Source organism: Gossypium arboreum, chromosome 5 (genome assembly GCF_025698485.1).
Source record: "Gossypium arboreum isolate Shixiya-1 chromosome 5, ASM2569848v2, whole genome shotgun sequence".
NCBI classification, from domain to species: domain Eukaryota; kingdom Viridiplantae; phylum Streptophyta; class Magnoliopsida; order Malvales; family Malvaceae; genus Gossypium; species Gossypium arboreum.
This window is the reverse complement of record NC_069074.1, coordinates 9,748,050-9,775,583: the sequence shown is the minus strand read 5'-3', so window position 1 is coordinate 9,775,583 and position 27,534 is coordinate 9,748,050. Positions and strand designations below refer to the sequence as shown.

Below are 27,534 nucleotides of genomic sequence, written 5' to 3'. Positions count from 1 at the left end.
ATATTTGTCGCTTGATTTTTGGGGCCGTGAAGAAGATTAAACAAAAAGGGTATCATGGATCCACTCATCAGCAGCTTAAACATATGAATATAAAGATGAAACAGAAGAATACAAGTTACAAATCAAGAGATAAATAACAATGTAATTCTAATCTTTTTAGTTTTACAATGTCAAAAATAAATTAAAAACAAGAATATAAATATAAAAGATACAAGTTTAATTTGAGGCTATTAATTTTTTTTTTGGTGAGACAAACAAAACTACAAGTAAATTACTTAATCATAAGAATAATCTGAATATTTGTTCCTATCAATTAGAGCACAAGCTGTCTCGGGTGGATCATCAAACACTTGCGAATCTCCTTTTTTGAGCAAAGCTTGTTTAGCTAAACAGTCCGCAACTTGATTTTGCTCCCGTTTGAGACTATTAATTTAATTTCATTTAGCATATAAACACACATAAATATGTATGCTCTATATGTTTTCAAAATTTTTGGAAGGCACTCGGTTCCCATTGCTTCCGGACAAGAATAAATAAAAGACCTCAAAGACTTTCTTGACAACAATAAATAGTAACTCGTTGCATAAAGAGTATATATCAAATATTACATTTTAGTCTGCTGGCACGTGAGTGTGGCACTAATTAATTTTGTTGTTTTCATAAGTACTCATAAATTATAGTTTTTTACATGGAGGGGGGATAATTTACACATATAGAGATGTCCCTTGGCATTGGCAGTTTATGGTGGTGGGGGTTTGTGTCAAGCGTAATTACAATTGTAGAGTTCCAGAGTTAGTGTTTGAATATCAAAGATTCAAGGTAAAAAAGTACCAGTGGAAAGGGGTTTCCAAGAACTAGGCGTGGTCCTGAAACTCGAGCTTGCTCTTAGTTGACATAGGCAAAGCCCAGCATTCAGTTTTAAGGCACAAAACAGTACTGACAAGACCCGTCGTGGTCCGGGGGAGGTAAACCAAACCCACCTTTTTGGTTGACCACGTTTCAAATTTACCGTCAAAAAGTAAAAAAGACAGAAACATACCATTCTAGTGCAAAGGAAACATGGGTATATTCAGAAGTGGCTCACCAATGGTCCCAAACCAGGAAATTACAAAAGTTCGTAGCATCTCACATGATCTCACCACAAAAGTCAAGCCAAACCAACAGCGACTTCAATTTTACTTTACACTAAAATACACAGTTTCGATGTAAAAGAATCATAAAGATATCATAATAACATACTTTCTTTGTCTTCTTTTTTCTGGGGATTTTCTCACACACTTTCACTTCCTCTCTCTCTTAATTTCTTTCCCCAAAACCCGAAAGCTTTTTAAACATTAAAACTCCGTGGCAAGTGAAGAACGCTTAGTCCAATGAATATGATATTAGTGTTAAAATCATCGTAAACTAATTATAAAAAGCCAGTCAGCCCCCATGGGCGTGCAGTGGCAGTGCTTCATTATCAGAAACCCAGTTTCTCTTGGGAACAACGTTCATCCCAAATCCTGTCTTCATAGATCTAGAGTTCAAGACCGACATTCCTTTTTTATTTTTTTCGGTAGTAGCGAATGTTTCTTCAAATATCAAAGTGAGGGTATCCCAGTGGCCAACAACCCTAATCTCACCTTCACCTATTCTCTTGCTTGTGTTTTGTGTTCCCAGAGATTCTTGCATGGATTATTTCCCAAACTAATACTGCAAAAACCATGCTAAATGCATGACAATTTCTTTATTTTCTTGATTAAGGTTATGTTTAGATTTTTTACATGAAGATGAGTGACAAATCTTGGAGCATAAACTCCTTTTAAGATTTTTTAAAGAAACAATTACTTCGATTTTTTACATTTACCAAAGAAGTATTTCGCAAATATAAAATCCAAATTCCAACGTATTAAAGCTTGACTAGGAAGAAAAGTAGCAAGCATTGATCCACTATTCCATGATTATGCTTCAAATTGGAATAATAAAATAAGTTAATAACACACACGCACACAGAACAAAATTGTTTTATTATTAATTTAATCATGCATGTTAATGTCTGATTTCAACATAGTTTGTGATCTTGTATCTTCGAATTTGGATTTAAAAAATGTATGTTTTTCTCGAAACAACATAGCTGCTTCGATTTGCTTTTGTCTTTTTGCTGTCAAAGTATTTGATAATTGATATCGAGATTTTTTTTTCCTTTTGGTCAATGAGGAATATCGAGATGCATTTTGGGACTTGGAACATGCAAATATGTTATTAGAACCGATTTTTTTTTTTTTCCAAAGGAAAAATTATCTCATTTATGGTTTGCGAGAATTCTCATTTCTGTATATGCATTTGGCTTGCGGTTTATCCGTCATGAGGAAATTAATTATTATTATGGACGATGGGTATTTTAAAAACTAATTTTAGTATTAATATAATAAAAATCCAACTCCATAAAAATATTTAAAAATTTAAAATTACACATAGATTAAATTATAATGTTTATTGTGTACTGTCATTAATAAATTTCAATTTGACATTGATTTTTTAACATAATATTAATATAAATATTCATCGTATTTTTCTAAACAATTATTTAATTAACCATATGTTTGTAATAAAATCATAAATAAATGTAATTATTTTTAAATATATACAATTAAATAAAAATTAAAAATTATGAATATAATTAAATTAAAATTTAATATGTAATTATATCAAATTAAAATTTATATATTAAATTAAAATTTTAACATTTAAACTAAACAAAATTGAAGAATGTGAATCGGACACGATGCAGAAAACTTTTGATATAGGGTGTGTTTTCCATTGCTTTTGGGATGAACTTTTTCTAAAAAAAATACTTTTCTCTTAAAAGCAATGAAAAACACATATCATTAGGGCAACTTTTTTAACTTTTAGGATGAACTTTTTTAGAGATGAAAAAGCAGTAAATTTTAGCTTTTTCAGCAAAAAAGCACTTTTGGCTGTTATTTTACCTTTTTAACCTTACTTTTTGACTTAAAATGTGTTTGATACTATTATTTTGTGTTCTCTTTCTTGGTTATTTAATATGAGTTTTACAAATGTGTTGAAAGCATTAATTAAAAATAAAAATATTTTTAAAATAATACAATTGTGTCAATATCTAATTACAAATATTTAATTATTATATTTAAATATTTAAATATAGTTTATATATTCTAATTAAATTTAATAAATAATTAATATTAATTACTTAGAAATATTTAAAATTAATATTATATATTAAAATATTAACAATAAGTTATAATAAATTATTTTTTATATTTTTACTAAAATATCATAATATTAACTAATTTGAACATTATATAAATATATATTTGTTACTTTATAATATCATGTCTAAAATGAATATTTTACTTTTCAAAAGTACTTTTTAACAATAATATCAAATACTTAAATTTTTTAAAACATTTTTAAAAATCTTACCAAAAATACTTTTCCACAGTACTTTTTAAAAATAATAAAAAACTGGCCCATAATATTTTATTAGTCAATTTCAATAGATTTTGGCCCAACTAAACCCAAAAGGAAGGGAAAAAGATTAGAACTTTAGAAGTGAAGGTGTGATTGACATGAACCATATGATGTGGACCTTTCGTGTGTCCATAATAAGATACGCCATTTTGACTCGAACCGAATAATCATCATCTCTTGATCAAAATCATGCCCTTTTCCCACTTACACATCGGTTCTTCAACAGTCTCCACACGGTTATGCCACTGCACCTCACCTACTCCCAATTCTTTCCCTGTAATAACCATGCATCCACTTTATTATTTTAGCCAACATGGCACGGCAACCCAAACATAATTCTTTCTATATAATATTGATTACTATATTTTTGTAATTGAGTATATCAAAATTTTTATTATTCATTTAATATAGAGATTTTTCTGTTGTTAGTCGGCAAGTTCCATCATTTTATTTGAAAAAAGTTGGATCATTAGATTTAAAATTTAAATATTATTAAATCAAATAAAACGATTTTTAATAGTTGGATTTTTAAGTAGATTGATAATTTATAAAAGAAAGAACATAATTTTTAGTAAAAATATGGAAAATGATGAATATATGAGAGTTTTTATAGCTTAATGTTGATTTTTTAATTCTTTTTGTTTTGTTTTATTGTATTTATTTTAACACTATGTGCTTTACTTTTAATTTTTTTAAAAATTACATTTATCAAACTATTTAATTATATTCCATACTTAATTTTTAAAATAATTTTTAATATTTAATTTTTCAAAATATTATTAAAATCTTAATTTATCAAATAACAATTAAATAATAAAATCTATCTACATAAATTTTGACTTATCAGTTAAGTTCATCCATGGATTTTTTTGTGTGATGAATGTAATGGATTGAGTTATATATATGTATTTATATTATAAATACATGAAAAGTAAATAAAATATCATACATATAAAATTCAGTAGAAAATTGTATTAAGTAAACGCCAACCAGTTTAATCTATTTTAATGGATCATATAATTATTAATGGATTTAATTCAAATGGATAAAATTAAAATGATAATCAAAAGCTTTACTCGATAGAATAGAAAAAAATTGAAAAGATAAAAATTGAAAGAATAGAAAATTATAAGAAATCATAATGATTATGCTTGGTAGGAGAGATAAAAGAAATGAAAATAAAAATAATTTTTTCTATTCATTAATTGGGAGAAGCTAAAGATGGAATGAAAGAAAATAAAACATTTAAAAATATATAGATTTAAATTAACATGCATATCTTTTAGAAGGAATAATTTTTATTTATTAAGATAAAAAAATCACATTTTCTATTTTGTTTCTTTCTCATTTATTTTTCTACTAAACATACTTAAATTTCACTTACCGCTCCACTTTTCCACTTAATCAAATATATCCTAAATAATAATAAAAACATCGGTTAAGATATCCGCTACTTGCTTTTTAAATTTTATAAGTAAGAATTGTTTAGAATTTTGGTGTTGATAAAAAAGTATATACTTTTTCGTTCATTTAAATATTGAATTGCATGTACAAAATTATACACTCAAATAGATTAGAACTTGTTTTGGGTTACAAGATTCCACCAAACACCATCAACAAAATCGACTCAAAATTATAAATCTATAATAACTGCATTTATATTACTACATCTAATAAGCTATAGAATATAGAATCGTTGTCATGTACACTCTCTAAAAAAAATTATAAATAAAATAGTGATAAATGTCCCTTTTATTTTTATTTCTTCCCTAATTTTACTATCTGAAATAATACTTACTATAGTTTTAACTTGTAATTCTTTTAATTTCAATCAAGAATATACAGTAAAACAAATAAAATTTACAGCAGTATGATGAAAAGCATCATCGACACATATCTCGAGCCAAAGCGTCAAACAATCTAATCTTTTGATGCCAAGCTGACGCCAAGCAATCCAACGGCTATTAACCCATCAAGTACCCTAGGGATTACGCACATTAAATACCCTATTACACTCCATAATTTCTCCCCAAATTCTGGATTGCCCATCAGCTTTTACCTCATTCACAATCATGACCCTCTTCTATTTACTCCCCGAGCAGAAATTAGAGATCCAATTAGGGCTTAGGGTTATTTTTGACCTTTTAAACCTCTTAATTCCCCTTCCATCAAATCAACTTGAGTCACACTTCTAGTTTGTTTTTTTTTTTTTTTTATAATGATATCCTTAAATAAGCTTACTTTAATTTTCATGATTGTCGTGTTACGTTTTTGTCCTCTACGAAAAGAGGTGTTCCAGCATACATTTGTTGTAAATTACAACGAAATAGAAGAACAAAATAGGTAATCAAGCAAGAGATATGGCAACGTAAATATTACGGATTACGGTCTCATCGACAATGACGTTGACAGCAATATCTCCAAACCCAAAATCAAATCTTATTAAACCCTTAATTAAAATGATTTTAATTTACGTAATGGGTTAGATAATTTCTTTTAATTTAATTAAATAATAATTTGTTTCCCCTCTATAAATGTAGTTAATGTTACGCACACTTATCGAACTCTACATGTCTGTCTGCTCAGTTACTCCACCTCTTACAATGCAAAGCCCCGCCATGGTAGATTTCCGTTCTTTGCAAGCTGTTCCGTTCTTCGATACGCCAAAGACGTCTGAAGCGTCTTGGCCATGCAATCGCCCCGCGGGTTCCTCACAAATCCCTTCTTGTTCCTCAATGATAGCCCCGACCTATTTTTACAAGCGAAACTATCCACCATTTTGCACTGAATTCGCTGGTGTTTTGTCACTTGATGGCTTTGATAAGAATCGTGAAAATGCAGTTGAAACCACGATCGAATCCGGTCCAGAAATGCCGCCAGTTCTCGATGGGATAGCCGTTGTGGTTGGCCAGCACGTTCTCTTCGGTAACAAGACAAACCCCCCTTCAACCAACCGTAGCAGCGATGGCGATAGGCCAGGTTTCATTTCGGTGTCGCAACGTTTCGGGGCGAACAAGAGAGAGCTCGGTAGTAGTGTTTCAGTGCAGAAAAGCTACAGGGGTGTGAGGAAGAGGCCGTGGGGAAGATGGTCGGCGGAGATACGCGACCGTGTGGGACGGTGCAGGCACTGGCTAGGCACTTTCGACACGGCAGAGGAGGCTGCACGTGCGTATGATGCGGCGGCGAGGCGGCTGAGGGGGTCGAAAGCCAAGACCAACTTCGAAATTCCATCGTTTTTGCCAGCTCTGGCATCACCCTCCACCTCGTCTTCATCTTCAGAGGCGAAGAAGGTTAAAGGTAAAGCTAAAACAGTGAGGAAATGCGCAGTGGTGACCTCCGTGGACCAGCTCTTCAGTTCTGATAGTTTTGGTGGCAATGAAGGGAAAGGGAAGTTGGGCTTGGTACCTACTGCTAGCAAAGCTACTACGTCAAATAAGTAAAGAATGCTGGTTTAATATGACGGCCAATGCCAGCTCCTCCCTATTAGCAGTTTCTTAAATTTTACTTTAATCCTTTGTTTCTTTCTCAAGACTTGTAACCGAAACTAATGATGGTGCGTGCCAGGATACTTTTTTTTGTTTTCCTTTTGCATGGTGCATTGAAGCAAAGTACCTATCTGGGCTTTTTCAGGGTTGTAAGTTGAAATCTAGGAAGATATATATATATATATATATGAAGATATAGAAAGAATCTGACAATATAGTCGTTATCTTTTCTGCTATGAAAGATTCATCTTAATGGTTTTTTGGTGCTCGGGGTGGGTTTTTCTTTTGTGTTGAACTGGAAGTGAAAGTGAAAGTGACGGTACGCTTGAAGCAAAACCAGTGGAATGTCCTCGAAACGAAGATGAGTGGTAATGGTTTATTATTGCATGATGACATGAATCTTCTACTTGGAGTTCTGGTTGTGTATGTTTAAACTCCCAAGAATAATTCTCTGTTTGTTGGCGTAGTAGTAGTACCTTTTTAAAGCAAATTCGATGTTACAGTGTTTTAGTGAACAATACACATTTTAAGCGAATCATCTGCTGCTCTCAAAACCTTCAACCAGGAAACTCTATTAATCTCGTCTTCATGTCTTTGCCTTGTAATGATCTGTGTGCAATTATTACAAAAGAAAAAAAACACTTCTACTAACTCGCTCTCGTGTTCATTTAATTGATAATAACTCATATGAGGTTCCTAAAAAATGATAACCGGACATGAAGAATATAATAACAATTAAAATGTAATTTTGACTTAACTGTGGTAATTATAATTTCTGAAATATAATACATTAAAATAAATAATTAGTTTTGCTTAATTGAATTAAATATATATAATGAAAAGTATAAAACGATTAACTAAATAAAAATCAAATTCAATTGTAAAAGGATTAATTCAGATTCACTAAACCTATTAGCCAGACTATAAACCTAGTTTAGACTGAAAGAATGAAAAGATCGGTATCATCATTGTTAATTAGCAGTAGCTTACATAAGCATACGGGAAAAAGGGACTATATTTCCTTTCAAATCGACCTGAAAAGCCGCGGGTGAAACTTGAGAGAGAGATTTTCAGGATATTATATATCTTTGCTTTCACAGCTGGTTTCATCCATCTATAGCCAGCTCAATTTCCATGAGTTAATGAGAGATTTAGCTATTGTATCATTAGGATCGAGTGTTAATAATGGTTAAATTACAATCAGTAATAAAATATTTCTGGATATAAGGATAGTTGTGGGGAGTGGAAAGTGTTGGCAATCAGATGAGGTGGAGAATTTGGAGTATATTATATACAAACTAACAATCAAACAAATAAAATGAAACAGTGTCTGAAAGGAAAGAATATATTATAACATACGTATCATAGCAACATATTTTATATGCAAAGTATCAAACAATTAGGTTAAGTTGCAAGCAGTAGAAAGTACAGGGAAATAGAAAATGACTAGTTCATATGAGATGCAATTCTAGTCATCACATTGTTTCATGTTAACTGTGCACAAATCTGAACTTAAACGGAGTGTGTCGAAAAGCTGCTAGCCTTGACAAACTAAACATCCATGACGCAGGAAAAAATTCCTCTGGTTTGCAGTAGGAACAGAACCACATGGCAGGGTAATCTTCCTCAAAGATGGCCTTGAAAGCACCATCCAAGCTACAATGTCTACACTCACATTGTTACACCATCTCAAGTTCATCTCTTTCAATGCTTTGCAGTTCACAATCACGCCTTCAACTCCTCTGGCAGTCACATTCAAGCAACCTTCCAGATTCAGACGGGATAGGCGACCACATCGCTTCCCGATTGAAGCCAATCCCTCATCGTTAATTGCCAACCCCTCTGCCTGCAAAACCTCTAGTTTAGGAAGTTCAAAGTCCAATTCAAGATTATTAACCCCCTGGCATCTACTGATCTCTAAACACCTAATCTGCACACAACTCTTCAAAACTTCCAAGATGCCCTCTTCCGTAATACCCGAGCAATAGGTAACGTCGAGTACTTCTAGATTGGGGCAAACATAGGAAGCCATTTTCATGCATTCATCATTCAAATTGTTATTCCAACCCAAATGTAACGACTTGACTCGAGGATTCACCACGATTTCAGCTGGAAATGCTTCCACCCCTAGGTTTGTTCTCTCCATATTGATAATTGTTAGCAATGGACAGTTTCCCATAAGATTGAACAAGGTTGAATTGGTAAGCTTAGAGCATAGACTAAGGTTTATAAAGGTTAAATTACCAAAAAACTTGGCTAATTCTATTATGGACTCGTCATTAAGAAAATTTGCTCCTTCAAGATCCAAGTATGCAAGGGACTGGTACTTGGACAAGAGAAAATAAATCCCATCAAATGTGAAGCAAAAGCAACGAGAGAGAACAAGTTTGTTCAACGGAAGGTTTGCCTCAGCTACTAAACACAACAATTCATCGGATATAAACGAATTGGAGAGATCAAGCTCGCATAAGCTTCTGGCATAGGAAAAGGAACCCAGAAAACATACATCTATAGAAGGAATTCCAATTCCGTTCATGAAAATCGACTTCAAATTACCAGTTTTACGAATAGCCAAAGCAATCCCGTTCTGGGTAATGAAATCGCAATCACGAATCCCAATTTCAGTCAAAAACATACAATTGGAGGATAAACTAACAAGAGCTTGATCGGTTATAAAGGTATTACCGGAAAGATCAATCTTGCGCAGTCTCCTGAGCGACGAGGCCAAACCGAGGATCCCATAATCGGTAACCAAACCCGAAAAGCTCTTGGAATCCAATGACCCATTAGGGGAAAACCCACATCCATGGTCAGGGTAGCTAATGTCAACCACTTCAAGAGAAGGAAAACAATTCCCGATCTCAATCAAATCAGAGTCTTTCAAAGACCCAATGTTGGAGCAATTCAATTCCGTCAAAATCCTAATTTTGGAAGCCAAGCATTTCAAACCCAGTAAAGGGAAACACTTGTGGCAGGACACGTCGAGGGAGGTCAAGGGCAACCCAGACTGAGAAATGAGGGAAAGAACGGAATCGAGATTGCCGTGGAAATCACGAAAAGCGATGGTGGTGAGATTGGGAAAGCGGAGGAGGAGATGAGGGAGGGATTCAAGGGTAGGGTCGGTGATGGTGAGACTGCGACGGAGATGATTGGTGATGGAAAGAAATCTTTTGCAGACTAAAGAAAGAGGCTCGAAGTAGCGATGGTGTTCTAAGAAACTGAATATTGATTCCCAGCATTCTTCCGGTAATTCCATTCTCGATTTAGTGGGGAAGAAACTGAATGCGAGGCCAGCCACAAATTGATCTCAAATTCTACATAAATATATATATAGATACAGTACTTTTACTATAGATAAATCAAAAATCCATAAATATTATCAACAAAATATTTTCAAAATTTTATGAATAAATCACTTTGAATTTTAACTTTATTGCCCATGTCTACGCTCCATTCACCATAACGGTCCATTACTTTATGCCCACTTAAACTTAAACAAAATGAGATCCAAACCATTTCTTTCTTTCTTTTTTCTTTTTAAATTTGTAAGGTACAACATAATCTAGGCTCCATTCACCTATCTTCTTCTTCTTCTTAATTATTATAAAGCAGAGTTATTAAATCAACAAAATTTTTACTTTAGTTATTAAGATATCAATAACAAATAATAACCACTTTTTTTTTAATTTAAAATTCTATTTCGTTTAATAAAAAAATGAATGTCTCTTAAATAGTAGGAGTCAAAGGAAACAGTGATTAAAATTTTGTTAATTCTTCAAAAGCTAGAATTCAATTTAAATTATTTTTAAAATTAATAGCAGGAAAGGTGGGTTTTTACTAAAAATATAAAAATATTAAAAATTCTAAAATAATATACCTAAAAATTAATTACGAAAATGATATGGTCAAGGTAGTCACGCCACTCTGACAGGCGGCACCACCGACGACGTGGCCATAACAATAAAAAAAAATTGAAAAAGAAAAAAAACACTGAAAACGAAAAAATAAAAATAAAAAATGGGTCATGTTGGTGCTAGAGGTGGCACCAGTGTTGCCTCCGGTAGAGGCGGCACCGGTGCCAAGTGCTTTTCAGCCGATTTGACCCCTCATGTAGAGGGGTTTTGTTTTGTTGTTTGAGCTTCATTTTCGAGAACAAAGAAGGAGGAGAAAAAGAAAAGAAGGAGAAGAAGGAAAGAAGAGAAGAAGAAGAAAGAAAAAGAAGGGGAGGAGGAGGAGGCCGGCAGTTGACAGAAGAAAAAAGAAAAAGAAAAAGAGAAGGAGAAGAAGAAGAGGGAAGGAAAAAGAAGAAAAAAAAAGGTAATTTTTTTTTTATAAAATTCGTAATTAATATTAGTTTAAGTTATTTGTTTTAGTAATTATAACAGATTGATTTAGATTTAAATCAGATATAATTTTTATTTTTATTTCTTTGCAAGGTTTTATTTGGTTAAGAAGAGATATTAAGGTATGTTAGTATTTATTTTATATTTTCATTGAAGTAATAAGCATTTATGTGTAAAGAATGTTTTATTTTTATTATTTTATGTAATTTATTTGTTAAGTGTGTTTTAGATTGCTTAAAAGATTTTTAAATTTATTTGACTTATTATATTCTGATTATTTTTATTTTTTATTTTTTATGTGATGGGGTTTTAAACTTTTTACAAAAATAGTATAAAAATAAAATATTAAAAATATATTAATGAAAAAATAAAATACGAGAAGAAATAAAATCTGAAAATAACTTTTTGGGAAAAGTGGTGCTTGTGAGTTTTTGTTAAAATAATATAAAAATAAAATATGAAAATAGTATATTTTAAAAATAAAATTTGAAAATAAAAAATATGAACAAGGTGCCAAAGTCGGGTTATTTATTAAATTAATATAAAAAACTTAAATAATACATTTGAAAGATTTTATGCTAAAATAAAATACGAAAATAATATATTTTAAAAATAATATACAAAAAAATATGAATAAAGTGCTAAAATCAGGGTTATTTATTAAAAATATAAAAACACTTAAATAATACATTTGAAATATTATGGACTAAAATAATATAAAGAAATAAAATACTGAAAATAATATATTTTAAAAAATAAGATACGAAAATAAAAATTACGAAGAAAGTGTCAAAATCAGGGTTATTTATTAAATTAATATAAAGAAACACTTAAGTAATACATTTGAAACATTTTTGCTAAAATAATATAAAAATAAAATACGAAAATAATATATTTTAAAAAATAATATCTGAAAAAATACGAATAAAGTGCTAAAATCAGGGTTATTTATTGAAAAATATAAAAAATACTTAAATAATATATTTGAAACATTACGCACTAAAATAATATGAAGAAATAAAATACGAAAATAATATATTTTAAAAATAAGTTACGAAAATAAAAAGACGAAAAAAGTGTCAAAATCAGGGTTATTTATTAAATTAATATAAAAAACACTTACATAATACATTTAAAATATTTTTGCTAAAATAATATAAAAAATAAAATACAAAAATAATATATTTTAAAAAATAATATCTGAAAAAAATACGAATAAAGTGCTAAAATCAGGGTTATTTATTAAAAAATATAAAAATACTTAAATAATATATTTAAAATATTATGTACTAAAATAATATAAAGAAATAAAATACGAAAATAATATATTTTAAAAAATAAGATCTGAAAAAATACAAATAAAGTGCTAAAATCAGGGTTATTTATTAAAAAATATAAAAAACTTAAATAATACATTTGAAACATTATGTACTAAAATGATATAAAGAAATAAAATACTGAAAATAATATATTTTAAAAATAAGATATGAAAAAATACGAAAAAAGTGCCAAAATCGAGGTTATTTATTAAATTAATATAAAAAAATACTTACATAATACATTTGAAACATTTTTGCTAAAATAATATAAAAATAATATCTGAAAATATTTTACTTATTATCATTTTAAAATAATAATATTTGTATTTAAGTTTGATATATTTAATTTTTAATGTAATATAGAAAAAAATATGTTGTCGAAAAAATTGTTTGCTATTTTTTTATAAGTTATTCTAATAAATATTTAAAATCTATCAAACATTAAAATTAATAACCGAAATTTATTTTGAATTGCAGGCATCCCAATGGCTTCATTGATCAATACGGAACTTTCTCACATATGTGACACAATTAATAATACGGTAATATATTGTTATTTGTTAAGCAAGGGTTCCATTAAAAAAAGATCTACGTAATTTAAGAAAATAAATTATGTTATTATAACTATTTTTTGTAATTTAACACTGTCAGGGGCCGGGTGAATGGTGTAGGATATTCCCCGGATGCACGACTGATGCCCTACTTAGAGCTAGCTAGATTCGGGTCAACAGCATTGACTCGGACGTTTGATTTGCGGTACGATTTAATATTTGCATTAGTCAAGCGTTGGCGACCGGAGACCCACACTTTTCATTTGCCGTGTGCGGAGTGCACAGTCATTCTGGAGGATGTTGCATTACAGTTTGGGCTCCCAATCGACGGGGATGCCGTCATGGGTGTAAGTGCGATAGCTGAGCCGACTGCACTTTGTTATAGCCTACTAGTAGCCTCGCCCGGCGATGCTGAGTCTACTTTTTCGGAGTTGAAATTTACATAGCTAAAAGCCAATTTTCAGCATTTATCAGATAATGCCACCGAAGAAGAGTTGGTGTGCGTAGCTCGAGCGTACATTATGCATATCATATGGGGTGTATTGATGCCCAATTCGAACAACAACAAGGTTCATATCCAGTATTTTCCTCTGTTAGCTGATCTGTGTAGTGTTCGCTACTATAGTTGGGGTTTCGCAGTTCTGGCTATGTTGTCTCGTGAGCTTTGTCGGACGACAAAGCCTAATGCTGTAGACATGGGCGGATGCCTTATATTGTTGCAATCATGGGCTCTTTATCGGATGCCATTCTTGGCATCGGTTAGTCACCAACCATACGTATATCCGCTAGTTAACATGTGATAAATTTTAACTTGTTAGTAATTGACAATTTATTTATAATGATACTATTCTAATGATACTATGTAACACCCCTCGCCCGCATCCTACGTCGGGACGCAGTTCGAGGTGCTACCTGACTTTTACTAACACTTCCATACTAAACAAGGCCATGAAATCTCAAATAATTAAAAAAATTTCTTTTCACATGTAATTTGTCCCTTATGCGAGCTTACGAGGCCCAATACATGCATTTGGGGTGGTTCGGGACTCAACCGAGAACTCATGAAAAACTTAGGAAATCTCTTGCATCAAGGCTCCACACGCTCGTGTAGGTATAGAGCACACGCCCGTGTCCCGAACCCATGTCCAAAAACCTGGACAAATACAAGGCTATTTTCCAAGCCATTTTGTCACACTCACAACACATGCACGCATACTTATACAATAGCATACAACATGACAAAATTAGGCACTTAAACCTTCCTAACATGACATGACCATGGAAATTTCACATGCAACCATTACAATAAGTTTTTCTTTCATCTTTACCATATTAATGCTATAGCTATCAACATGTCATCAAACCTCATGTCCATCACAAAGCATGCATAATCATATCCACAAACCATTCATAAAGCATTATTAATTATTTACCAATAACTTAATCCTACATTAGTTATTAGCTCATCAATGAATCTCAATTCAATCTCTAAGCATACATGTTGTAAGCCACATCACAAGAGATAATAACATACATGCATAAGAATAATCATATGGGCCCATAACGATATTAGCCGACATAGGCCAGTTTACATGACTAATACTACCTTAATAACAAGCCAATGCCTTTGGCTAAATCATAATATTACAATACTACCTTAATAACAAGCCAATGCCTTTGGCTAAATCATAATATTACATACTCACATTAAAACCCTATACATGCCATAGACTAGAATCACTTGAGTTTACTTACGCCGATAGTGTTAACTCGACAGTGTGATAATATCTCTGACGGCCTCCAACCCGAGCTAACCTGGAAACTCTAGAAAACATGGGAAAGAAGACGGTAAGCTTTCGCTTAGTAAGTTCATATGAAAACAATAAGCAACTCATTAACTTGTTTTATCAATGTTTACAACATATTCTCAAGTTCACTACAAGCTGTCTTCTTGAGCAGAAGTCACTAAATTATTTATATCTGGAGCTACAAAACTCCAAATTAAGTTACGTTAATTTTCCCTGAAACTAGACTCATTTATCTTTCTTCCATAAAATTTTCAGAATTTTTGACTTAGCCAATTAGTACAGTTTATTTCTCAAGTTTGCTCCTGATTCACTATCTGACAGTTTCAACCCTTCTGTACTAAAGTTCAATTATCTCATAGTCTACTTACTAATTGTTTTCTAGAATTTTTGGTCAAGCCATTTAGTACAGTTTATTAGTTAAAATTTCCCCTGTTTCAGGGTATGACTACTCTGACCCCTATGCACTACGAACCAAATTTATCCCTGTACATAATTCCAATGATCATGCCGTTTGTTTCCCTTAAATATAGACTAAATAAGGAATCCATGCATGTAAGGTATGACTCTTAATAATTTTTTTACAATTTATGGTGAATTTATAAAATCAGAACAAAGGATCTCGAATTCATTCAGACCCTGTTTCACGAGAATTTAAATATCACACAATATAGAATTCTTTTTCTTCCTCTATTTCTTTCATGTGAAAATAGACTCATTAAGCTTTAATCCCATATTTTATTCTACCTCTAATTCATTTTCAACTATTTTTAGTGTATTTTCAAAGTTACACTACTGCAGTAACTCAAATCTGTCAAGGCTAAGTTACTTATTCATGGTCATTGTTCATAATATTAATACAACACCATTTTATCCATCATGGTAAGAACACATATTATACATCATAGATCATCACATATCAAGGCATTCTCATAGGCTTAGTATACATACTTGCACAACTCGTAACATAACTCGAGTGCATACTTACCAATGACTTACCTCATTGGGACCATCATCAACTCTTTCCTTGGATTGCCCGTTGAACACTTGGAATACTAATTGGATACTCGGAAAAGCCTTTGCACATAAGTGCCTCAATTGTAGCTAAAGCTATCTCATATCTCATGACATTTCAATGCTCACTATCGAGCTAGTCATCTAGACTCATAATGTCACTCGTATCCTAATTTATTCCTAAGGTTCAAACGGGATTTTTCCTTGCCTATTAAGGCTTTGTCTTATCATATTTCTATTAATCACATACACATTAATATCTGTACAATTCATGTAATGATAACATTTAAATACATGTATAGCATGGTATTGTTTACATACGAACTTACCTCGATACCACAAAGGTGAAAAGACATACTCGTCCATAAATTGATTTCTTTCTGTTCTAGGTCCAAATCTCAATTTTCATCATCTATAACATCAATTTAGCCTAACAATCAGTCACAATATTCATATGGGTCTAAAAATCATATTTTTACAAATTTTCATTTTGACCCCTAAACTTTTGTATATTTGCACTTTTTCCCTAATGCTCGTAAATTAATTTTTATCACATTTCTTTACTCCTTGAGTCTAGATGAACCATTTTCATAACTATAGCAACTCATAATTTCAACTATTTTACACATTTACAACTCATTTTACAACTTAGCAATTTAGCCCTTTTTAAGGTATTTTCATGCAATTTCTTTCACAAAAGTTGTTTATTAGACAACTAGGACTCATAATCTTCCATAAAAACACAGAAAACAACACATTTACTCTCATGATAAAACCCTAGACTCTTCATCATTTTGCAAAATAATCCCCTTTATGAAAGCTCATGCTTTAGGGGTTTCAAAAATGTAAAAATCATCAAGCAAAGACATTAAAATCACTTACTATAAAGGGAGTTTCTTTGCTGAAAGTTTCCAGCTTCTAAACCCTTTCTTTGCTGCCATTTTTCGGTGGAGAGAAGATGAAGAAAAGATGATATTTTCTTTTCTTTATTTTATTACTAATTAGTTAATTAAAACACATAAAAGCCACAAATTTTGGCCTTTTGACCAATTGGTCTCCGCTTGGCCGGCCACACACTTAAAAAGGGTCTAATTGCCCTTTAAATGCCTCCAATTTTAGTTCTCTATTCTATTAACACATTTAGGCATTAACACACAACTTTTACCTTTTACGCGATTTAGTCCTTTTTTGAAATTTGACTAGAAATCGCTAAAATTAACTTACCAAAATTTACATGCACTTATAAAATTATATTATAACACAAAATAATACTAAAATAATTTTCTCTGGCCTCGAAATAGTGGTCCCAAAACTACTGTTCCGACTAAGCCCAAAATCGGGCTGTTACATTTCTTTTCCCCTTTACGGATTTTCGTCCCGAAAATCTTACCAGAAAAAGTTGTTCTCTACTTTCACGAGTCACTTATATCTTTTTCTCACAACTTACAAAACAACTCAGCAGAAGCTCATACTCAAGATTTCCTATAGCTTTTCCATAGTTGAGGTATAAACCTCGGAGCTCAATTTGAAACACTGGAGACTGACATTCTTGGAACTATAAACTCAGAAACATACAACTTAGTCACATCTGTTGAATAATATATCTGTACATACTAAAATAATCATGCGGACTTCCATCATCGATCTATCACAATTCAACTTGCATCCCTCCTTTTTCCTAGGAATGAGAGACATCCCGATACGAAATTCATAACAGTCCTTTCTCATTTTCTTCCCACTGTCATCACTGACAATAATAATCTCGAATACATTTGATATTCGGCTTTACCCTATAGACAATTCGACATCCTTTGAATGAATAGACAAGATACTACTGTGAACTCTGTACTCAATTCTCTGTATACCCAGAGTTTCTCAGTACTGAAATCTTACTCTGAATTAATAGTAATAGAAACCAGAAATCAAATCCTCCCTGAAATTCCAAATTAAAAGTCGAATCATGCTTTACTTGTTTAATTTACCACTTATAGCCACATTTTTATACTCTGATCATCAACTATTTAGAAACTTTGCTAACATGAATCAAATTATTCCAACTTCATAGATGTGGTCTCTTTATTAATCAGGATAACTATACTTATAACATCTCTCGAACAAGAGAAATCCAACTAATATGTTTCCATAACATACTTTCAAGAATAAAACCCCATCATTTCTGACTATACGACTACTTACCAAATAACACGTAACAGTATTCTCGAACCAGAGAATAAACTTAAATACATATAACTCAGATTTACTTTTGCAAAATAACCATTCTTTACCCCAGGAATTTTAAAGAAATCTCGACACTGAAATTCCCACACTTCTATGGTCGAGCCAGAAGCTTAATCATAACAGATTCTAATATCGCAAGTCAAAGATTACTCGTAAAGATAAGCCAAGCTTGATAATTCTCGAAACAAGAACGAGAAAAAAGCCCATATAAGAAATTCCAAGATATAAAGACTATATTAGAAATTCAAGAATATAATCCAAAAGAAAATAATAAAGATGATCCGGAAAATCCCTCAGAGAAAACCAGAAGGAAACTACTGTCTATACGCTCTAGAATTTCTCGTAACAGAGATAATATAATTCTCACATATATAAACCATAATCAATAGAACATCAGAATAATCTCACATAGATTTTTTTTTTTTTACTATCAACTTCATTCCAATATATCAGAATAGAAATCTGAAGAGATGTGGAAAATGTCAATCATAACTAACTGGACCAATAGAGCTTTTCATCTAATATCACAGTCACTAGCATCCTCGTATGATAGAATTTCCATTCGAAAGGGATAACCATACATATTCCCCAGAATTGAGGAAAACATAGAATACTCAGAAGAGAAAGATAGCCATCACTTTTGTTTAATTGAATCCGTTATACTCAGACATCTGTGTGAGTCTGATGTTATTCCTCTAACTAATTCTGTTTTCGCTAATCTCATACTATTCCATTATTGTACTCTTCAGTTTCACTTTTGCAAGCTTATGCAACATATCTCTCGAGAATCTCATGTATAACTCTATTCTGGTAAGAGGGAAGATTGTAAAGCCTCTAAACTTTTGACTCTCAAGCAAATACATATTCAACAACAACATAGCTTTACGCATATTGATTCAAACATTTCAAGTTTCCAACTTGTTATAAACACATTTTCACTTATCTCAGTAATACATGCAACTTTATTTCATGCGAATATTAGCTAAACATAAGTGAATTTATCATAACTCAAACTTTCATTTCTTTTTTCTCAAATTACCCTTAATGTCTTATCAAGTTTCCACATTTAGTCTTAATCACTTTCCAATATTTATCAAATTGGAGAACGTCTTACGGTTTTGAGTACATCGTTTGCTTAATGCCATAGTTCAACTATGGTCTTGTACTAGCCCTCATCCATCTATGTCGATGCCCTGTCCCAGACAGGTCTTACACTGACACATGTAACCGTGCTGACGCATGTTCCAGACATGTCTTACACTAGCACATCTCGTAGCCGACGCATGTCCTAGACATGTCTGACACTAGCTAACATCTCGAGGCCGATGCATGTCCCAGACATGTCTTACGCTGGCTCTCATACTGTGGCTGATGCATGTCCCAAACATGTCTTACACTAGCCCTCGTCTCAATGCCGATGCCATGTCCCATACATGGTCTTACACTGGCACACAAATCTCATGTATTGCCATGGTCCAACCATGGTCTTTTCTGTCAATTCATTAGTGAACGATCGTACTCATTCCCTGCGTTCCACCCAATTTGATCTTTCATTACAACTTTCATGTTATTGTGACATTTATGATTCTCTAACTGAGATTATAAAGCATAACATTACTGCATCTTGACTTCTTAATCTAGACATAAATGTCAACCTCATATATATACTGATTATTAATCATGCAATAAAAGCATTCATACATACATTCTGTCACTTCAAGCAAATTTCTTTCTTTTCATAAACACTTGGCCAATCAAGTTGGACATTTAACATCGTATGAATACTAGCATGCATAAAAGCGTTTTTCACAACTTAACTGTGTTTTGCTCCACTATTTCACATTCTTTAATTCAAGAGTATCATATAATGAATACTAGGTCATGTAAAAATCATGAATTTCTTTTCATACCTTTCCCAATTTTCAGCATATCATAAGCATGATTCAATAATCTCAACTTTACTATTATCTTTATCAAGATTTGCTCGGTTGGAACTCATTCTTGTCTTAACCAACAGTTTTGTTAGGGCTGAAAGATATCACACTATCATGAGTAATACTATGGCATGTATAGCTAGACTCTATTACGCTAGGTTAGTCCGAGAACCGACTAAACCATGCTCTGATACCATTAAATGTAACACCCCTCGCCTGCATCCTACGTTGGGACGCGGTTCGAGATGCTACTTGACTTTTACTAATACTTCCATACTAAACAAGGCCATGAAATCTCAAATAATTAAAAACTTTTCTTTTCACATGTAATTTGTCCCTTATGCGAGCTTACGAGGCCCAATACATGCATTCGGGGTGGTTCGGGACTCAACCGAGAACTCATGAAAAAGTTAGAAAATCTCTTGCATGAAGGCTCCACATGCCCGTGTAGGTATAGAGCACACGCCCGGGTGCTAAGGACACACCCGTGTCCCGAACCCATGTCCAAAAACCTGGACAAATACAAGGCTATTTTCCAAGCCATTTTGTCACACTCACAATACATGCACGCATACTTATACAATAGCATACAACATGACAAAATTAGGCACTTAAACCTTCTTAACATGACATGACCATGGTAATTTCACATGCAACCATTACAATAAGTTTTTCTTTCATCTTTACCATATTAATGCTATAGTTATCAACATGTCATCAAACCTCATGTCCATCACAAAGCATGCATAATCATATCCACAAACCATTTCCTTATTTGTATATGCAAGTTGAGTAAATGTAAACTCAACCATTTCCTTGTTTGTATATGTGACTAATTCGTTGATTGAGTGTAGGTAATTGGTAAAAATGTTTGGTTATGTGTGCTTCATGAGAATTGAATGATGATTATATTAAGTTTTATTGTGTAATTGACCATGGGATCCATGAAATGGTGAGTTCATGATTAGTTGAAAATGATATTATGATAAATATCAGTATATTGTACAAAAACTGTTTGGACAGTAGCAGTAGTCCGAATTTGAAAATTCAATAAAAATTGTAAAAATTGAATTAAAGGCTGGATGAAATATGGAATTAAAGCTTATTTCTACATTCATCGACCTCGCCATCTGACGGTTTGCAACCATTGCATCCCTAATATCTTCGACAAACATGTGTCCCGCCTCAATCTGGTTAACTTGTTGCTGACCCATTCTTGGCATCAAGGTAGCCAACCTGTAGAATGTAGTTGAGAAGACTGTTGAAATCGGAAGATGTCGTATTTTCAACAATACAGTGTTGACCCCCTCCACTAAGTTTGTGGTCATTTGACCATAACGAAAGCCCTCGTCGAAACTTTGAGCCCATTGCCACGGCTCCATAGTACCCAACCACTTTCGGAAAGATGTATTCGTTTGACCCTCCATGTCACTCTCAAGTCGAGTCATTCTTTGGCGAAAAATGTATGGCTCTAGCTCATACGATATATATGTATTAAGAAAAGATAAGTTACAGTATTGCCTTAAAAACTTATATTGAAAAGATAAGGCAATCGTTTACCTATTTTCACAAATTGTCTTTTCCAATCTGCATTTTTATAATCTCTAATGAAGTTAGCTGTGATGTGACGGATGCAGTAAACGGATCTCCATGGTACACCGGAACGTCTAATGGCAGCAATTAATCATTTCCCTCTATTAGAGATAATGCAAATATTATCATTGCTAATAACATACCTCCGCAGCTTGGCAAGGAAGAATTCCCACGATTCTATGTTCTCCTTATCTACAATGGCAAATGCTATCGGGAGGACGTTCCTGTTACCGTTTTGAGCAACCGGAATAAGTAAGATCTATGTATATTTTCCATATAGCCAGGTCCCATCCACTTGCACAAATTGCTTGCAATGGGGAAATGCGCGCACACATGGATCAAACGTCCAGAACATCCGATGAAAAATTTGTTTTCCCGACTGTAGTTGGTCATCCGGGCCGTAATAAGGTCATGTCTGTAACTCAATGACGGTCCCTGGTACGTACTCCCGCATAGCGGCTATCCATCCCTGTAGCTCGTTATACGACGCATCGAAATCCCCATACAATTGCTCCATTGCCATCTGTTTTGCTATCCATGCCTTTCGATATGACACTCGATACTGAAATTCTGCTTTGTATTTCGGCAATCAGTACCGAAACTTTAATGGTCGGCATGTCCTTCACCATTGGCATGATACACGTACAGATAGTTTTAGAATCAAGTTTTCGATGATCTTCTGTCATAGCGTTATTGTGTATGTGTGAGGCCCAACAAATTTGCGTATCTCCCACATCTGCGAATTTTGAATAAATGCAGCTCGTACACACCAATTGCAACCTTCCGCCGACTTCCAACACTCTCCAATATATAATTTCGGTTTAGACACTGCAACTTTATAATGTACTGATATATTCATGCCATACCGCTTAATAGCAAATACGCACTTTTCTTTACTTTCGGATCTCTGGCCGACGAATAACTCCTCAGGATTAGAATTTACGGCCAGTCCGTGAGCAGGAAGTATTTCAGGGTACTCTGGGAACTCAACTACATGCGCCGCGTCGGGGTCTATGAGCGACATGTGTGGCCCAGGATTATTGTGAATCACAACACGTCGCATTTGATTCTCGACCGAAGATGCGTTAATGTTTCCATCGTCATTCAGGTCTTCATCATCAATATCATCGGGGACATCGTCCACATCTGGATCACTATCACTATCGACTTCTTCATAACAAGGATCACTACTATTGTAACCATCATCACCAACCACATCCATATCGGATGTAACATTAAGATTGATATCGATCCCACATATAGTCGATTCACTATCAACGTACGATATTGGAGCCACCATGCACGGTTCTTGAGCTCTATGTTCTTTACCATATGCAGTGAGATTTTCATTTTCCTTCATACCAGCTAACTTAAGATATAAGTGAATCGGTGTATTTTTGTCACTCCCATTCCCATAGTAAAGAGCGATCATTGTCTCCACGTCTTCGTCATCTACAAGTTCTATTTTAGTGAATTTGATTGGATCTGTCGAAACTGAAAACTTGTAGAAAAGTTTCGAGATCCTTCTCCCATAACGTCTAACAATTTTTACGTTAATTCTTCCCTTCATATCATCCGACGAGACATTTCTATTAAATCTCATTGCTATTTGTTGCCGATATTCAAATATGCATCCAACGGTTGTTGTCAAGATAATTCCATCGAAATAAACGCATACAAAAAACTGATTATCCATCTTCAATGCTCAATCTGTTAAAAAATAAACAAACTTTCTCAAAATAATTTCGATCACCAAATAAACTACTTAAATAAAAAATTTAATTACTCAATATGCAATTTTTTTCATTCATAAGCTCATAGTTTTTCAGTTCTCATTTTATACATAAGCAACATTTATCCTTACATTTAACCATTTAAATTCAGTTCTATGTTTTCTTCCATCTCCGACCCTGTATCTTTCTTTGGGAAATACTATACAATCCAATTTAGATATTCTTGATTCTCTTCATATTCATCTTCTACAATCCAATTTGGAAATTCCTCGGGATTTTCTTCCTCTTCAATTTTTAAAACGGGTATTGAAATTAGAAATTCTCTTGGTAATTTCCTAACATCTAATTTATTCATCCATGGTATGTCAATCACATTTTGCTTCCCAGTCAACTTTCGTGAACCTATACTTTGTCTCGCTATTTTCCTTGCTCCATAAGAGATTATAAACTTTACGAAGCATATAACTAGATTCCAATAGGTTCGTGGTACCAATGTCTTCCAAAGTTGGTCTAAAACGATTTGATGTTCTCGTTCTATTAATGTCCCTCTAAGGGTTAAGTATTGAACTTTATTCTTTCTAATCATTTCATAACCTTTCCACAACACTTCTTGCATCTTTTTATTTACTGTCATAACGTGTTGAACAATGTCTTCTTCTGGTTTCATTCTGTAATCTTGCACTTCTCTCATTATCTTATCAACTTTCTCCCTTTGTGCTGAAGTTGTTATTTCATCAGGTAATACCAAATATGTTGCCATTTCTAACAATATCTATAACATGCCAAATAAATTTCATAAATATTATCTAATCAACCTAAAGCGAGTTTTTACCTAATAATATAAAATAAAATAAAATACCAAAATAGGTTGTTTGAAAGATTAAGTGCCAAAAGTGCCAAAATGGTACTTAATCTTTCAAACAACTTATTTCGCTATTTTATTTTATTTTTAAATAATAAGGGTAAAAGATCTACCTAAAACACATATAACAAAATAATACATTCTTTACATAACATAAATAGGCTTTTTAGGTTTTTTTTACAATAATAATAACTAACAATAATTATGGTTTTTACTAACAATAATAACAAGGATTTTTACTAACAATATTAATAACTAACAACAAAAATAATAAAATCAACAATAATAATAACGGCAAAAACACATTAACAATATAAAAATTCATTATTTAAAAAAATTTATACCTTCTTTTTTCTTTTCATTCTGTTTTCCTTCTCCTTCTTTTTCTTCCTTCTCTTCTCCTTTCTTTCCCTTTATTTTCTTCTCCTTGCTGCTGATTCTTGCTCTCGGAGTTACTGGCTCTGCTTAGTTTTATAGTGCTTAGGTGCCGCCTGTGGGACCCACACAACTGGTGCCGCCTCTGGCACCAACATGACCCATTTTTTATTTTTATTTTTTTTCGTTTTCAGTGTTTTTTTTCTTTTTCAGTTCTTTTTTTATTGTTGCGGCCGTCACGTCAGGGTGGTGCCACCTGTCAGAGTGGCTTGACCACCCTGACCATACCATTTTCGTAATTAGTTTTTTAGGTGTATTATTTTCAAATTTTTTAATTTTTTTATATTTTTTAGTAAAAAACCCTGGAAAGGTTACCAAGTGAAAACAAATTTTGATGGCTCTATTTAGGCCGAAACACGAACAAGTGGGACAGCAGTAGTGGCGTGGCCCAACATCAGCATTAACAAATTAATTAAAATTTTAAAATTAAAAATATTAAGAAAATGTTTTGTATTTTATCCTGCTCTTTGGATAAATCAAACTCTATTTCTTTTTGGTATATGTTATTTTTATTAAAAATTATCATAAATAAGTTTTGAATTTGGTTAATGTAATATTTGTAATATTGAATTTAATAATTGATATTTTTAAAAATTTTATTGATGTATTGAGTTGATTTATTGTGTTTTTATAATTTTAAAATATATCATATATTTATCTAATATATAAGGTGTCATAAAAAGAAGTGACAAATTTGATAAAAAATGTAAAAATGTTTATAAAATAAAGATTGATAATTAAAGAAACTTTTACTAATCAAATGTTATGTCAAAATATAACGCCTAAAATTATTCATAATCCCTATCTAATATTTAAATAGGAGGAAAACATGTTTCAACACGCTCAAACCTACGTCTTCCTGCATTGGCAATGTAAAATCTCAAATCTAACCTGATTGTCGATCTAAATACAGGATGTTAAATTAAGTTACCAAAGCAACTCAAGCTATCTCATTTATATAATCACAAAATTTAAATCTTAATCATCATTCAAACCAATTTAAATCATCAATCATACCCAAACACTTATGCATTCATAGTATTTAGGATTCAAATTATTATCATTCATAGATTTAAGACTCAAATCCAAACTTGACTACCAAATTTCAATATTTTGTCTCGAGAAAAAGGCCTTATTTTATTTTAGGTCTTGAGACTAGTTTCCCTTATTTTCTTAATTTAGCTTTAATGTTTGAATATCTCGAGACAAAAGGTTCTTATCTCAAAACTTGGAATCAAGGCAAAACTAATTTAGCTTCAAAGTTTACTTGTCTAGAGACGAATACCGCTTATCTCGAGGCTTAAATAGAATTTTCTAGTCTCGAGACACTAAGCATGAATGTCAAAATATAAGGTAAATTTTGTTCTTATGGTCACGAGACACAATGGTAAAATTTGTCCTAAATGCACATTTCAAGGGTCCAAACTAAACCAAATGGCACCTTAAGTGTACCTAATCTTCAAATCAAAGTAACACCATAATCTAACATGTAAAAAAATAATCAAACTTCATCAAATCATAATCACCAATGCACCGACATTTAACCATCTATTTCTCATAATCAAACTTATATAAACTAGTATAGTTATCTAATAATTAAAGATTAAAGTTCAACTTATAAAACTTCATAAACCAAATATCAATATACCAAAATGGCAATTTAAACAACATGACTAAAACAACCTAGGTACATGTCATTCCAACTTAAACACTTATATACATACAAAAGAGGTAGCAAAATTATTCTTGAGATGAGCTGTTGAGAATGAATGCTTTGACATTTCTAGCTTACAGAAAACCTCGTCCAAGACCTGCACACAGAAATAAACAAAAACGTACGTTGAGTATTGAATACTCGGTGCTGCTAATATAATTCAAATGTATTTTATTCAAAATAAACTAAAGTAATTATATATAACAAGTATCAATTACATTAATATTTACTATTTTAACTCAACATATGATTTTTTTCCAACTTTCTTATTAAATTCACATTTCAATATCAATTCTCGTGCTTATTCGTTTTGGTATTATTTGACGATTAACAATAGAATGAATACTCGAATCTATATATATTGAATAAGTCCATGTCCCTTTAAAATTAGGACTATTTTATTCCGTCATCCCTAGTTGCCCAACAACGATGAGTTTTAATATGTGATTATTCTACCATCTCAGGTTGCCTGACAACGATGGTTAGCAAATCACTAGAACAGTGACCTTATGACATACTAACTATACTAGAAGTACGTCTAACATCATTTAATGGGGCATTAACATCATAATCGTCATTGTTATATATATCATTATAATATCAATGTTTAAATATTCATAATCATATCCAAAACAATTCCAAACAATTCATTATTTATTTCAAATACCACCAATCGAATCTATTATTCAAAATTCATAAGAGAAATATACAATTACCTTGATGCATAATCATATTGATTATAATGACTAATTAATCTACAAAAGCAAATTGAAATTGAATTATAAAAACACAAATCGCAAAAACTATACAACATTCATCTTTTCCTTTCCTTCGCCTTTGATGTTCCGACATCATCTTTGGCTACATTTGATAATACAATTACGGACACATCGCTAATCCCGTACTTCAACATAGTTCAATGAAATCAAACATGAATGCATTTAATTCAATTTAGTCATTTACTACTCTAATACTCGAAACATTTATATCACACAATCTATCCAATCAAATTTAGATCT

At 32.2% G+C, this 27,534-nt stretch overlaps 2 protein-coding genes and 1 long non-coding RNA gene across 3 annotated transcripts; 1 reads left to right on the top strand and 2 right to left on the bottom strand.

Annotated features, from left to right (window-relative positions):
* The first annotated feature begins 6,053 nt into the window (after nucleotides 1-6,053).
* On the top strand, nucleotides 6,054-7,157 carry LOC108451519 (ethylene-responsive transcription factor ERF084). The gene has a single exon (XM_017749201.2). The coding sequence runs from the start codon at nucleotides 6,060-6,062 to the stop codon at nucleotides 6,927-6,929; it is 870 nt and encodes a 289-aa protein (XP_017604690.1). The 5' UTR covers nucleotides 6,054-6,059; the 3' UTR covers nucleotides 6,930-7,157.
* Nucleotides 7,158-8,261: 1,104 nt separating this feature from the next.
* LOC108450555 (F-box/LRR-repeat protein 3) lies at nucleotides 8,262-10,536 on the bottom strand. The gene has a single exon (XM_017748231.2). The coding sequence runs from the start codon at nucleotides 10,228-10,230 to the stop codon at nucleotides 8,512-8,514; it is 1,719 nt and encodes a 572-aa protein (XP_017603720.1). The 5' UTR covers nucleotides 10,231-10,536; the 3' UTR covers nucleotides 8,262-8,511.
* Nucleotides 10,537-14,605: 4,069 nt separating this feature from the next.
* On the bottom strand, nucleotides 14,606-16,399 carry LOC128293357 (uncharacterized). Its single transcript, XR_008283542.1, has 2 exons — nucleotides 16,336-16,399; nucleotides 14,606-15,011 (listed from the first exon to the last, which is right to left on the bottom strand). It is a non-coding gene; the product is annotated as an uncharacterized LOC128293357 (long non-coding RNA).
* Nucleotides 16,400-27,534: the final 11,135 nt, after the last annotated feature.

Excerpts from the sequence above, each read along its gene's own strand:
- LOC108451519 (XM_017749201.2), top strand. The coding sequence starts at position 6,060 with ATGTCTGTCTGCTCAGTTACTCCACCTCTTACAATGCAAAGCCCCGCC.
- LOC108450555 (XM_017748231.2), bottom strand. The coding sequence starts at position 10,230 with ATGGAATTACCGGAAGAATGCTGGGAATCAATATTCAGTTTCTTAGAA.